Genomic DNA, 14,168 nt, shown 5'->3' on the forward strand with positions numbered 1-14,168 from the left:
GACCAAGGACACCTGGGGAAAGGGTGGCCCGGTTCCCAAGCCTGGTGGCTTGAGCACACCAAGAGGGTCCCAAAGGTGGGACACGCTTCAACCAGGCATGGCAGGAACCCCAGGGAGAGGAGGTGAAACAAGGGTCTGAGCATCACTGCTAGCTTCATACCACCAAAGAACCTGGCTTTGGTGGGTTTCTACCCCAAAAACTCCCCTCTCCTCCCGCAGATTGAGACCAGAGAAGAACAGAGACGGTCCTTACATTATTGGGACAGTTGATGTGGCCCTTCTCCTTCACTTCATTCTTCCAGTTTTCCAGCAGCCTCGGATTGAGCTTTGGAAGCCCTGGTCGGGTGTAATTAAGCTGCAAACAATAGAAGACGATTAGCAGAGCGGCACACACCAGTCCGGTCCGTGGAGGAGTCCTCTCTCTTCACATGGGTCTTTGCCCCCCCGCACCGGAGAAGTGAATCAGGGCTGAAAACTAACTGGGAGGCTTCCCCCGGAGGTGGCAGCAGCAGGGTGGCTCTGCCCGCTGCCGTGCCACCAGCGGGCTGAGGGGCGAGGAGCAGGGCTGGAGCCCCCGGCACCACAGCCACCTCCTGGTGCTGGAAAACGGGAGAGAGGAGGCTCCTGCTCCTGGGTCCGTGCTCCATCGCGGGACCAGGCCCAGACCCGCTCTTCTTGGTGCATCGTGTTGGTGTGGCCCTTCTGCTGCGTTTCATAACTGGGAGAATAAACAACCCTGCACGTTGGGCAGAGGGGACGGAGGCCAAGAGCCTCCATGGCTGCCTTCCACCGATGAATGGGCACAACCCGTTGAACAATGAAAGGCTCTTGTGTCGCTGCCTCTCCTTCTGGCAGGGCTGCTCTTTCCAAGTGCTTTTAATTACCGCTTTATTAGCGACTTTGAGGTTTCGCATAGCGGACCGGCCTTCCCAACTCCATTTCTGCATATTCAGCGCAAGCGAACGCGGCTGCGGCATCTCCGTGCCTCCCAACCGTCGCGCCCGGCCCTACCTGCGGGGCCGGTCTCTGCCTGCCACCGTACCACCGTGGCAAGGTCCGCAGGGGACACGGGGATGCTCTGCCTGCAATCTGACCTGCCTGCCTGCCTGCCGGCCACACGACCACGTCAGCACAACTCCCAGCCCAAGCTAGCAAGCTATGCTAGGACCGATGGATGTTGCTCGGGTCCCAAGCCCCAAAACTTGCCCCGAGTCAGAGCAGGGCTGGGTGAGCTCACACGTGGCACCCTACGGGTGTGGGTATCCAACACGTGCTGCTCTCCGTGGGCACCTCTGAGTGCGGGGCACGGCTGCGTCGACGCATCCGCGCTGGCCGGGGAGGATGTGCAGAGAAACGGTGCTTTGCAGAGAGGTACAAACCCAGGCCCTGCTTTCAAAACATGCCCCTAGGAGCCGGAGCTCGCGGTTCCGACGCGGCGGGGAGGCGGCTAGCTGGATTTGTTTTCCAGCTGTGACTTTTCCTGAACGTGCTGATAAAGCTGTGAATTTGCCTTTGTCCAGCTCCCTCTGACAGTTTGCTCCCAAACCTCCCTGCAATGGGGAGCTCCCACCGAGGGCTGGGGATGTGGAGGGCTCAGACAGCAACCGCTCGTTTCCACCCAAATTTAAGTGATCCACAAGCCCCCACGGCCCCCACTTTGGCACGCAGCGGGGCATGGCCGGAGGAGAAGGGAGCCCAGGGAGAGCTGGGCTCCGCGCGAAGGGCAGGGGGCAAAGGGCTTTGCGAAACAAGGCTACGGCCGCTGGTAAGGACGGATGTGGAAAAATCCCCCGAGCCCCAGTGTGCTGCTATTCGGCCGTGCTTCACGGCTGGGGGAGATGCCAGCAGAGCTCTCTGAAGTGCTGGGATGGTGCATCTACCAACCGCTTGGTCCTCCGCCCGGGGAAGGCAATGCCACCTCCGGGGCAGAACACAGGAGTCCCTTCTTGTCACTGATACTGAGAGCCAGGATGCCAAACGGCCTCCTTAATTAAAAACCAATCAATCCCATGAATGAGCAAACATTAACGGCAACCACACACAGCCCCAGCAACAACCTCTCCCTCCGTGCATCCCTGGGGAAGAGATGAGGGGGGGATGTTCAGAGATGCGGACTCTGCTGCTCCGGCTTCCCACTCCACAGAAAAATCCCTCCCCGCTCTCCTCCAAAGCCCTGCACAATAACATGCAAATCCTATGTCTTCCCGGGGCGCTGCGGTTCTGGGAATGTCAAAGTCATCTTTATGTCTCTATTAAGAGGGAGCCCCAGGCATGGAATATTTTATTTTTTTTTCCATTTATTTTCCTCAAACAGCCTGTAAGTGAAAATCTTCATGGCCAAATCATTAAACGACTACAACTGGTTTTGGCCGCAACCCATCTCTTCTGAACAGTTGAAGGATGCTGGGGTGGGAAGGCTTGTTTTCTTTGACTGATGGTTTTATTTAATTAACTTTCATATTTCAATCCTCTCTGCTCCCTAGACAGCTCTCCCCTTCCCCAAAATATATCGCAGTAAATGAGAACCATGCAGGCTGCCTCAGCCCTGGCCAACAAGCTCCCCTGGAAGTCTTACTGAGGTCCCCAGCGCGGGGCACGGCTCTCCCATCGCCCCATGGAAACCACGATGATGCCGTCCGGGAGGTGAAGCCAAAACACATCCTGGGGCGCTGGCTGGCAGCCGGGTCACACCACACCGGCGCTGCTGAGCAAGGGGAGGAAGGACGGACTCGGCCCCGCCGAGCTCCAGGTCCGCAGCCGAAGCTGGGATCTAGTTTGGCCCACCAGTGACATGAGTCTGCAGGACTCAGCCTGGCTCCCGCCTGGATGGCAAGTCCATTGTTTTGGGGGACAAACCTGAACCAGGCTCTTCTGCTCTGGAATTTATTCTGGTTCCACGACAGGGTTTTCTTAAAAACTCAAGCCTGGAGATGACTTTTCCCTTTTAGCTTTGACTGGCCTATGGTAGCCCTGTGCTCCGGACCCCCGTCACACAACGCCCAGGCTCCATGGGGAAGTGCAGCCTCCGTGGCCGCCCCCAGCCCTGCAGCAGCGCCTGAGCTGTGGGGAGGCAAACAGGGTGCCCTTGCACCCCACGGAGAAGTGATGCACCCCTCCCTGCGCAACATGGCAGCCGCCTGGGCTGCAGGAGCCCACCACCACCTCCAGTCCAGAGCTCATGGCACCTTAAAACAAGCAACCCCACCTCGAGCTCTACAGCGAAAGCATCACACCGGGAAAACTGTGGGATTTCCATGGCGTTTTCTCCCCTCTTGCCACTTAGATGCCTCTTCCCACTGCTCAAGGAGGCTCTTTCTCTCAGTCCGGCTGCCAAAACGGGTAAGGGCATCATCCCCCACCAGATGCCAGAGCCCACCACCACCTGCCCACGCCACCGAGCTGGGAGCCTGCCGGCCTCTCGCTCCTTCTGTGGCAGCCCCAAGACTGCTCACGGGCAGGCGACGGCCCCAGCAAAGGCCAGAGGGGGGTTGGAGGATCGGCATCATCTTCATGGAGCTTCTGGAAAGGGGATTTTTCCCAGAAAAGCAGCAGGGGTGTGCCCTTCCCCATCTGACATCCCCAGCAAGCGGCCGTTGTGAAACACCCCATCTGTTTCAGCTTATCCAGAGGCAAATAAAGATCGGAGCGAGAAAATAAGACTCCAGTGTATATTTAGAAATGCTGGATTTGGTTAGCGCAGAATGAAGGCAGCGCAGGGCCTGGGATCGAGCAGCAATCGTTTATTCTAATGCCATTGCTTTGGTGCGAAGGAATCTGTCCTCCCGGGGAAAGGCGAACACATCCCACCACGGGCCACCAACAGGATCCAGACCCAATGTCCTTGGCCCCAGCCGGGACTGGCTGCCAGGCCACGGGGCAGGGGCTGCCTGCTGGGGGGCTGCGAACCCCCGTATCCCATCAGCTTGCCTTCCCCTGGGGAAAAGCTTCGCTGCCTGAAGAAGGGATAGAGAGGAGGGGTGGCTTTCTTCATCAGCTCCCTTGAAATCCACATTGACTGCTGGGACCGTGATGGTCCTGGAGAGCTCGGGGATGGAGCGGGTCCTGCGCTGCAGCAAGTCCGGCTGCATCCAGCCATCACGGGTTACAGAGTGGAGCTGGGAAGCGTCCGTCCCTCCAGGACCCTGGAAATCCCCAGATCTTGCCGAGGAGGCACAGGAGCAGTTGAAATCTGCCGCCGATCCCTGACATCCCACCTCTCTCCAGGTCCAAGCCAGTGAGGCGGTCTGCGGGCCCGGCAGCGCACTCCCAATGGCTGGATACGGTCCGTGGGAAGAAGAGGTGATGGCGTGGCAGTTCTTCTGGGAACATCAGTCCTACCACCCCGGTCACGGTTAACTAGTGTTTGTCTTTCTGCTGCTCTGGTGGCTCCGGGTTGTCAGCTCCCTCGGAGGGACAGTCACCACATGCGCTCAGCAGGGCGGTGGCATGGGGACGTGGGGACGCTGCCCGCTCCTCCGAGCCTCCTGCGCTGCCTGGGGCTGGACCCGCCACAGAGCCGTCCTGCCAGCACGGCTGAAGCCAGTCCTGAGGGAAGGGTTATTTTTGGGGCTGTAAGAGGGTCAAACTGGGCACTTGTTGGTGTGTTTGGGTCACTCGCAGTTGCGAGGATTTTTTTCTGCACCTTGAACTGAAGGAACTTGCAAACGTAGACCAGTCCTGAGCAATGCACGACGCTGCGCAGCAGAGCAGCACAAAACATGCTGAAGTCAGCAAGCTCCCACCAGCCTCCCCAGGCAGAACCTGCCTCCCACCTCCTTCCAGCATCACTCATCGAGAAAAAATGTCATAGACTGAACAGATTATATTTTAGAATGTTGTCAAGGGAACATGACAGTCACTGCAAGACGCACCCGCAGGCACACTCATGGCTACATACGTATTCGCCCACTGCACTGACCTCCTCTGAAATCCATCTGTGCGACACACAGCCAGCACAGCCAGGGAGAGCAGCCCGTGCTGGGCCCGAGGTCCCAATCCTTCAGCCCCGGAGCCTTGTTTTGCCACTTGGGAGCTGGTCGAACTCCCCCCTTACTCATCTCCGATGCAAACCTGCTTCCGCCAACCTCATAGCAATTCTCTTTGTTTTTTTAGTGCCGCGATGGGGCTCAATTAAACTTAAACAATTAGACTCTAAATGCAAGAAATGTCTCATAAAAAACCCCACCACCGCAAACAGCATTTCATGGAGAAATTATGCCAGTGGCTGAGACCTTTATGATGCCTTTGTATGTCAGCTTGCACATGGGCCCCTTGTCCAGGCCTGGGACTCCTGGCTGCTCCCTCAATGCAAACAGAAAATACCCAAAGTCAAGAGTAAGGGGAGCAATTCGGGGAGGAAAGAGAGGAATGCAAGTGCTGAGGCTGGAGGGGGGAGAAGAGAACACCACACCTCTCCTCCCACAGTATTTGAAATGAAACAGCTACTTTGGGTTTGACTTTTTTACGTTATAAATGCATTGCAGCTGAAGTTGTCTGGAAACCAACAACGACAACACCAAGCATCAGGGAAATAAAAACTTTGCAACTAGTTCTGGCCCTAAAACCCCCAGCTCTGCTCCAACGCAGATGGCAGCACCGTGGCCGGATCCCCTTCTGCGCCAGTCGCCTCGCCAGGATGGCAAGGTGGGTAAAGAAGATGCTGGTTGCTTTGTGTGCTGGTTTTTCACCTTCCCACCGCACGCAGACTGGAGCTGAGGCAGGCTGAGCTCCTCCAGGTCTCCACTGGAGCACACACGTGCCAGCACAGCGTGGGACAGGCTGCAGCAGCAGGAAGGCATTTCGGCTGAGGTTCTGCTGTTATGCCACCCATTTTCCTGGGGCAAGCCGCATCGCTTCTCCAGGCGGGCTCTGGGACTTGGGCTGTTTTCCTGGCTGGAGGCAGGTCCTTTGGGCTGGGGCCGTCCTGCGCTCCGCACACTCACGGCAGAGGCACTGCCACACTCTCCTGCTGTGGCAAAGCTTTAACCTACTGCCCTCTGCTCCTCACTCCCATCATTGCAATGTGCCCAATATCCTGCCCAGGGTGAATTTTGGAGCACTGGACAAGATACCCAACTGTTCAGAGCAAGGAAAAGACTTGGCACCTAACCGCAGAGTTGCTTGCTCAAGAAACAGGATGCAGCTGGTGCAGTGACTTGCAGGATGGCTCTGCGTTGAGTCCCAGCGCTGGTCAAAAGGTATTGACCACAGGATTAAAAAACTCTGACTCCTTCTCTTTTTTTTTTTTTCCTTTTACACCAAAAAGGTTTAAGATTTGCTGCTGATTCATTCCTTTTAAGGTCCAGAAGGAGTGTTCCTGGAGGGAAATTCAGCTTTGGGACGTTCCCAGGGATTTTGGGACCTCCTCCCACAGCCAGGAGGGATGTTTAATTTAACATGTTACTCCAATGCCTCCACAAAGCTCAAGACTGCCAACTTTCGCTGCACAGATCCTGCTGCCCCAGGCCATGCATGCATCACTCCTGAAGCCTGCAGGGCTCAGCCCTGCCTCCACACTCCAGCTTCCTCCACTCGCAGGACCACTGCTCTAGTGATGCTGTGGGCTCTTTACCTCCAGAGAAAAATCTCCCAGAAATTAAGGAAGAGACATGGAAGGCAGGAAGTTCTGTCTGGGGCTTCTTTGCTCTCTGACAGCACAAGGGAGATTCTTTCAGATCCAACCTCTGCTCTTTTCACGTGCTCCTCCTGGCTGTCAGCCCTTACTTCACTGTTGAGCACAGACCAGAACTGACCTCCCTCCACAACCACCTCTGGGCTGGACTCCGATCTCTCTACTGCTCACAAAGCACCACCTTTTGCTCCATTTATATCTGGGTCCTGGCAGTGGAAAGGGCAAAGCTGCGTGTTGCCAGGCTTGTATGGAGCCTCCAGATCACTGGGTCTCAGCCTGTGCTGGGTGGGCTCTTTAGCAGTAAATTTGCCATCACAGCTAATTGATTTAAGGCACAGAAAATGAGACACGTGAGGCCACAGCCAGCTGGGGCCACACTAGCATCTCAGGATCTCCGCATACAGCTAGTGTAAAAAACGGGAGAAATAAAGGCTTCTCACCCGCTTCGTTTCAGGCACCAGGTCGTCCTTCATCCTCCGCTTGGTCCAATCCTTGGCGAGCTCGTCCTCCGCTATCTCCTGAAGGTGGAAGACGGCTACTTGGGCTGACGTCCGACGGATGCGGCCGCTCGGGGTCCTTTCGAAATCTTCTATGGGGTGAGGCTCTGGCTTCACCTCTGGCTCCTCCGGAGGCTGCAACAGAGACAGAGTCAGGAAGGGCATGATGAGGGGAGAAGAGGCGAGCTCTCTGGCCCCAGGACGGGGATGCTGGGGTTTGGGCTGTTTTTGGGCTGCAGTGGGGGCTGCAGAGACACTCTGCACCCAAGCACGGGAACAAGGGCAGCACCCCGCCTTCCCCAGCCCAGCAGACAGCCATGCATTAGACTGGTTGCGTCCTTTCATGCTCCCACGTGTATCACCATCTCCATTTATTAGTTAGGCAGTTATTAGCATCGGATGCACTGTCAGCAGGGATCAACAGAATAGAAAGGGACAGATCCTGCCACCCCAGTGCTGGTGAGCAGCCAGTGCCTGCTTGCTGCTGAGGGAGCAGCCCAGGATCCGTTTTTTTTTTGTCTCCCTGCAGAGCATGGATGCAGGGTGGGCTGGAGCACAGCCCCACGGGCAGCAGGGACAGGGAATGCTGCCAACCGCTCCGCTCCCCTAAATGCAGCTCCCCGCTTTCTTGGAAGGGCAGAGAGGGCTGCAGCCCATTCCCCCCCGACACTGCATGGTACAACACGCGCACGTGATAACGTGAGGGAGAAAACAACATCGGTCCGACGTCTGCACCTGCCTTGCCCGGCCCGGCCCTGCCCGGCTCTGTCCTGCCCACAGGCTCTGCAGCTCTGCAGTCACCCCCAGGGGGGGACGGCCCCGCTCCTCGGGCTGTGGAGGCATCCGGGGGGCTCACCGAGGCCGTGTGTTCTGACCGCACATGGTAGTCGTGGCCAGCCTTGGATTTGTACTTCTTGCCACAGTGTGGACAGCTGAAGACAGGCTTGTCAGCCTCAGCGAGCTGCTTCCCACACCGCTTCTGGTGGTACTGGTACCCCATCAGGCTGGAGAAGTTGGCCACGCAGCCCTATGGAGATGGGGAGAAGGAGAGGGTTAGGGAAGGCTGGGGCTTCATGTGCCTGTGTTGAAAGGGTCAGGTACCATTGCTCCAGGGAGGAACCCGTCCTGAGGAGCCCCCTCCACAGAGCAGCTCCACGAACCCGTCCCCCAGCCGGCCCCTCGCCCCCAAAGACCCACACATGGGCACAACAGTGCCATGGAGGGGGAGCAGCCCTGTCCCTGGCGCTACCTGCCCCAACACACCGACAGAGCTCCCTGGACAGACGCATGGTGGGCAGCGGGAGGGGAAGGCGGTGGGGAGGCACTGACTGCATGGAGAGCAAAGCATCCGCGGGGACAAACCTCTGCCACACGCCCCTGTTACCTCTTCGTGACTTGTCTGCCACCAGCTCGTGACCGTTTTTCGGTGCGGTTTGGTTTAGTTTTACACTGTGCCCAGGACAGCACCGGCTGTGCCCCTTCCTGAGTTCAGGAAGCAGAACCTGTCCTTCAGCACTCCTCAACCTGCCCTATGCCCACCCTCCTGCCGGGATGGCTTGTCGCTGGGCACACGGAGCCAGGGGGATGGGGACCGGGATGGCTGAGCTAAGGTGGAAAAGTCGAGCATGTGCCAAGGGATGCCTGGAGAGTGCACATCCCCCTCTGCATCGGGACTCACTCCTTCCGCCTCTTCACAAAACGAGAAACAGGAATCGTTCTCGTACCTCATTGGGGCATTTCAGTTTTCCCATCTGCTTTAGCACTTTCCTCAGCCTTTCCCGCTCTTCAGTTTCCACAGGAACAGGCTGGAAACAAGGAAGTAACAGAAGCGACAGAGTCAACCATTTACTCATGTCCTCTGTGCCAGGAGTGGGTGGCAAACCTCTGCCTCGCAGGAGCTGCCCTTGGCCAGGGGGATCCTCTCGTTAAAAGAGCTGCATCTCCCACTGCTTTACCGTATGCCAACGCCTTCATAGCTAGGTGCCAGATCTGCTCATGCCTTCCCGTGTTTGCACCCAAAGGGCCAGCTGAGAAACCCATGAGCAGTTCCTGCACAGAGGATTCACTAGCCAGACTGAAGAGCAGGAGATTAATGCACAGGTAAAAGACAAGTCACAACTGATAAGCACAGGACATGTAGAAATGTGCTTATGCCTTGCCCTGGTATCCTGGAGAGGTACACGACCAGATTTTTAAGAACAGCATCTAAATTGGTGCCCGCCAGATTTTATTCATGATGAATTTTGTGGCTACTTCTCACATACATGGTAGAGAGCTAAAGACTGGATTTTGAGATTCGTGCAAGGCAGAACCCATCAGTCCCGGATCCATGGGCACAGTTTTGGAGGCAGAAGCTTTGCCTCTCAAAATCTGTCTCACTGTACTCACTAAATCTTCCCCTGTTCTGGGATTTGAAATCCTATTTTATTTTTCCAGTCCTCTGCTCTACTCCCTGGGATCACGGTAAGCCTAACTAGCTGCCTGGGAAGGAATGGCTTTGCTTGGCAGGGAAGGGGGAAGGCTAAGCACTATGTGAAATGCTGCAAAGACAATGTTGTGAATCCCTCCTTTACAAAAGCAAAGGAACGTGGACTGCCGATTGCTTGGTCTTCTGCATCTGCATCGAGAAACGAGGCGCGAGGTGAGAGCAGCCCAGCTCTCTTACCTTGCTGACATGTTCAGCCATGGTGTGGTAATTCAGCCCAGCTTTGGACTTGAACTGCTTTTTGCAGTGCTGACACTTCAAGGCATCCTGCAGCTGAAGGAATTAAAGGCAAGTCACCGTGGAGGCCACAGCCCACCGCTCATTTTCCCGAGGGCTGCTGCCACTTGTCAGTAAGCCCCAGGGGCAGCAGTACCCGGCAGTGGGACCCAGCAGGCAACGCAGCATCCCTGTCCCCCATCCCAATCCCAGCCTGCAGCTCAGAGTTTTCTCTCTGTTGTCCTGGATGTTGTTATCAAACCCACATGCCCCAATTTTTGGAAAACATTCCGTTTTGGATGTAGATTTAAAGCCCCACTGGCTGGAAACATCTGGACCTGGTGTCTTAGACTTCCTGTTAAAGGGTGAGGAAAGAGAAGACGCTTTGATCTACCAATATGTTAGCGGACTGTGCTCTGCAGTCCTATGAACTACGGCAGATGCTGGCATACGATACGCTTTCTGGGTGCCTGGGCTGTTTGAAATTAAGACACTGCTGGACACGATCACAGCAAAATACTTCCCGCCTCATCCTGCTCTGCTGTTTGACCCGACTTGGCCTCCTGAGTGACTGGGGAAGGACTAGAAGTTGGAGAGGGAATGAAGATGGAGCTGCAAATCCCTCCTCATCCTGGAGCTCTGGGGAATGAAGAATAAAGTCACTGCAGCCAGCTGGGAATGACTCACTTGTACCTGTGCTCCTGTCAGTTAATCTTGCTCCAGACCCAAGCGCTTGATCCTAACAATGTGGATGCTAAAAGCTCCTTGACTCATCAGATGCCAATGCCAGCCAATTTGGGATTTACTTCTCTAGTCAACACTGAAGAACATGCTGTGTCCATATTCTAACAAGGCCTCCCAGCGGGGATGCTGGGAGGATATACCTGCCCTCATCTCCTTTGGGCCCAAGCATGTTGCAACCATCCCCGTCCCTTATTTCCTTTCCAAAACTGAAGGAAACAGGGCAGGCTGCTTAGTGACAAGCAAGGAATGGAGGAACCCATTTCTGTTGTTTTACACGAGTTTTGGGAGCCTGCATATCCTTTTCCCACTGTCCAGCTAAGAAATACTTCAGTCATTAAAACAGAGCAAGCTGAGAGGGTGCCTGCACTCCAGGGTCACTTCTGATGGGGATACCATGTGCCCGTAGCCGCGGAGCCTTGCTAAGGATGTGCCATAGGTTCATCTCAGAGATGAAATACTGCGAGCTGGGCCTGTGGTCACACACACAGAGCTTGGGGACTGTCCTCCCTGGGCCACAGGCTGCTCTGGCAGGGACACTGCAAAGCACCCCAGCTCCTGCAGCGGCACAGCCAGCCGCAGCAAGGACCGTGCCTCCCAGGGACAGGTGACAAATCACCCGCTCCTTGGGCTGAAGCCCCGATTCCTTGGCTGAACGGCCACTGGGCTATTTATAGAGGGGAAGACAGGTCTGACTGATCTGGCAGACTTGTGCTCAGCAGCCCAGCTGGCCATGCAGCTCACGTGGAGCCTACCTGGCTTGGGAGATGCTCCAAAGCACAGGAGATATGAGCAGTGATGGCCAAGATCCCCATTCCACTGAAGCCGGGAGGACATCAGAGGAGGCAGGATTCTGCCCGACATCGATATAGTATGGGGTTTGAAAGGGAGAGTAGCCTCCCACTGCTGTATAAATAGCTAGGCAAAGGCTGAGGAGGCATTTACAGAAAATGAATGTGGAATCAAAGCTGAGCCACATATTTTCAAAGCGGGAGGCATCGATCCCACGTTGGCTTTCTGTGGCAATGGGTTCGCACCACGCCAGGTGACGGATGAAGACGTAATCCTGTGCTCCGATGGACAGCGGTGTGGCAGACAGACAATTTTTCACTGAACCATTACTGAAGTCCTGTGTCTTGACAGCCTGCCTGAGCACACCCAAGCTCAGTGTCTCCCCGAGACATGCTCTCATTGAACCACAATTTATCTGGCCTGATGCAAGGCATGGCACACAGTGAAATCCCACAGCCAGGACTCCAGAGGAGGCCAGATTAGAGACAACCCCAACAATCTCTCCAGCCTTAAAACTATTAATTTAGCTACTAGAAATACCCGACTCTGCTGGAGACACAGGAGTAAGGGGCCCAGACCACAAAGGGATTCAGAATCGCTCAGAATTAGGTGTTCAAATCCCTCCAAATCAATGTGAGGCAGCCAGCTCTGAAGACGACTAGCAAGTGCTCTATCGAACACAGCACAGAACTGGTTTTAGGAGCACCAATACACATTTATGAGTGGCACATGTACACATCCATTCCCCTCCAAAATCCATATGTGCGTGATCGAATAAAGCAAGTCCTTACTTTCTGGCAGACATCCATGTGCTTTTTGAGCCCCACAACAGTTTTCCTGGTTATCACGCTGCAGGTTGGACAGGCGACTTCTCCCTTCTCGCTGATCTCCCGCTGCCACTGGTCCTCAGGATTTGCTGGCGAGGGAGAGGAGAGAGGTGTTACACCCAGCCACAGAGACCACAACCTGCCTGGGCTGCTCGGCAGAGGAGAGTGCTGTCATAAGCCTTGGTTTGCTATGCTGAAAAGCACTGAAGTGGGGAAAGTTCCTGATGTTAAAAAAAAAAAAAAAAAGAGAGAGAGAGAAATCCTCTCCCAGGCATGGGCCCAGCCAAAACCAGACACAAACCACGCAGGCACTCGCAGCTCTGCCTGCCCCACAGCTCCTGCAGCTGCCTGAGCAAACTGGGTCACTGGGCCACTTCATGTGGAGTTACCTGACCTGCCAGCATTTCATAGGGAAAAGAAGGTTCGCCTCTCTAACCCCACTGGTATCCTGCACACTGAGAGTTAAAACATGATGATGCCCTCGGCCACCTCATCTTGCCCTGTGTGGAGTAACTCTCCCCTGCCAAACAAAACAATTAGCGGGAGTGAAACAAAGGTGAACATCTCGGCTCCATCCGGACGTGTGCCTGGAAAGCTTCCCTGGCACCCCTCTTCCCAGCAAAAACACAGGCAGCTGGGGGAGTGCTAGCTTCCAGGCATGTGTTTATTTGAATGGCTGTGACCAGCTTAAAAAAAACCCCAAAATAAGAGATACGTGGGGCCAAAACCTGCTCCCAGGTCTAGAGTTCATGCCGTGTTCTCAGCAGAACAGTGCTGGGCTTCCAGCAAGGGAAGCTCGGTCTGAATAAAATCCACCAAGTCTGTTTATTTGGTTGCTTTTGCACGGCTGCTGTGAGATCAGAGTGCCGTTTATTTGAATTTGAAAGCAGTGTAAGGCATTGCAGCTGTGTTTATCTTGCACATCCTGTGTTCCTCCTGCTGTCAGAGGTCCCAAGGAAAGTCAGCAACCTGTGCTGGGGTGTAGGCTGCACCTCAAAGAAGACATAATTATGCCCAGAGCTATGTGCTGGCATCATTCACAGAGATAATGTTAGAAAAATGCCACCATCCCAGGCACTGACCTGAACCGTGGGCACACTGAAACCAGGATTTGGCTACCATCTCCCAACTCTTGCAGCAGTCTGTCCTGGCAGCGAGGCGAAGATAGGGTACCCCTTTTGGGATGTTAGTTGTGGCTGCACCAGTATGTTAGGAGCAGCGGCTGTCCCCACATCTGTGCTAAACCTCAAAAGGGCAGGAGCTGCATGCTCCCACTTTTGATTACGGGCTGCTTTTGCTCACCAATCTGCTAGAAATCTCACCCAGCAAACAGCCCACTGGGTCAGGAGGCATACAGGTGAAGGTGAGGACCATGGCGTGAAGGTGGGGATGTGCAGGCTCAGAGCAGACCGCACGACTGAGCTGCTAAGCAGCTAAGCTGCAAGCAGAGCTGCTGCCTGTGCTTTGCCTTCACCAGTCTCACCTGCTGGTAGATGCACAGCCGCTTCCTTCTTCACGCCAGCTCCTGGGGGTTTCTTTTTCAGCTCCTCCATGTTGGTGTTCCCCTCCAGCTTCTTGGCTCGATGGGCTTTCGCCTTGTCCTCTGCTTTGACCAGACCTGTAGAGGGAGGGGATTTTTATTCAGTGCTTGCTTTAATACCATCAGACCAACTTGCATTTAGCAGGTAGAAAGTCTCTACCTCTGACCTGAGCTGGCTGTAGATCTGCCAAGGCTGTTTATGTAGTCCATAATTATGACAAGCAGCATCATAACGGCTTGTGGTGTTTTGTAAAGAGAATCATTTTCCCCAACACAAGCAGTTTATGAACTATGGAAACCCCACCGCAAAGTGGGGTAGGATGCTTCTAGCAAGGCAGACTGTGGGGAAGACAGGCTGGGGAGGAGGCAAAAGGGCATTTTGCAAGAAGCTAAAGGAGAAATTGGAACAGCAAATTCAGGATAGAAAAGCAGTGTTCCT

General features: G+C 55.0%; 1 protein-coding gene across 1 annotated transcript in view; it reads right to left on the reverse strand.

Moving 5' to 3' along the window:
* Positions 1-14,168, reverse strand: part of ZNF512B (zinc finger protein 512B) — a gene marked incomplete at its 3' end in the record, with an annotated part of 22,997 nt that overhangs the window by 840 nt on the left and 7,989 nt on the right. Inside the window, exons 7-13 of the mRNA XM_010282465.1 lie at positions 13,673-13,807; positions 12,154-12,278; positions 9,794-9,886; positions 8,853-8,933; positions 7,868-8,155; positions 7,072-7,263; positions 254-355 (exon numbers count right to left, since the gene is read on the reverse strand). Of these exons, the coding sequence (XP_010280767.1) occupies positions 254-355; positions 7,072-7,263; positions 7,868-8,155; positions 8,853-8,933; positions 9,794-9,886; positions 12,154-12,278; positions 13,673-13,807 (1,016 nt within the window). The remainder of the gene's footprint in view (positions 1-253; positions 356-7,071; positions 7,264-7,867; positions 8,156-8,852; positions 8,934-9,793; positions 9,887-12,153; positions 12,279-13,672; positions 13,808-14,168) is intronic.

The sequence above is a fragment of the Phaethon lepturus genome, unplaced genomic scaffold (genome assembly GCF_000687285.1).
Source record: "Phaethon lepturus isolate BGI_N335 unplaced genomic scaffold, ASM68728v1 scaffold25882, whole genome shotgun sequence".
Classification (NCBI taxonomy): domain Eukaryota; kingdom Metazoa; phylum Chordata; class Aves; order Phaethontiformes; family Phaethontidae; genus Phaethon; species Phaethon lepturus.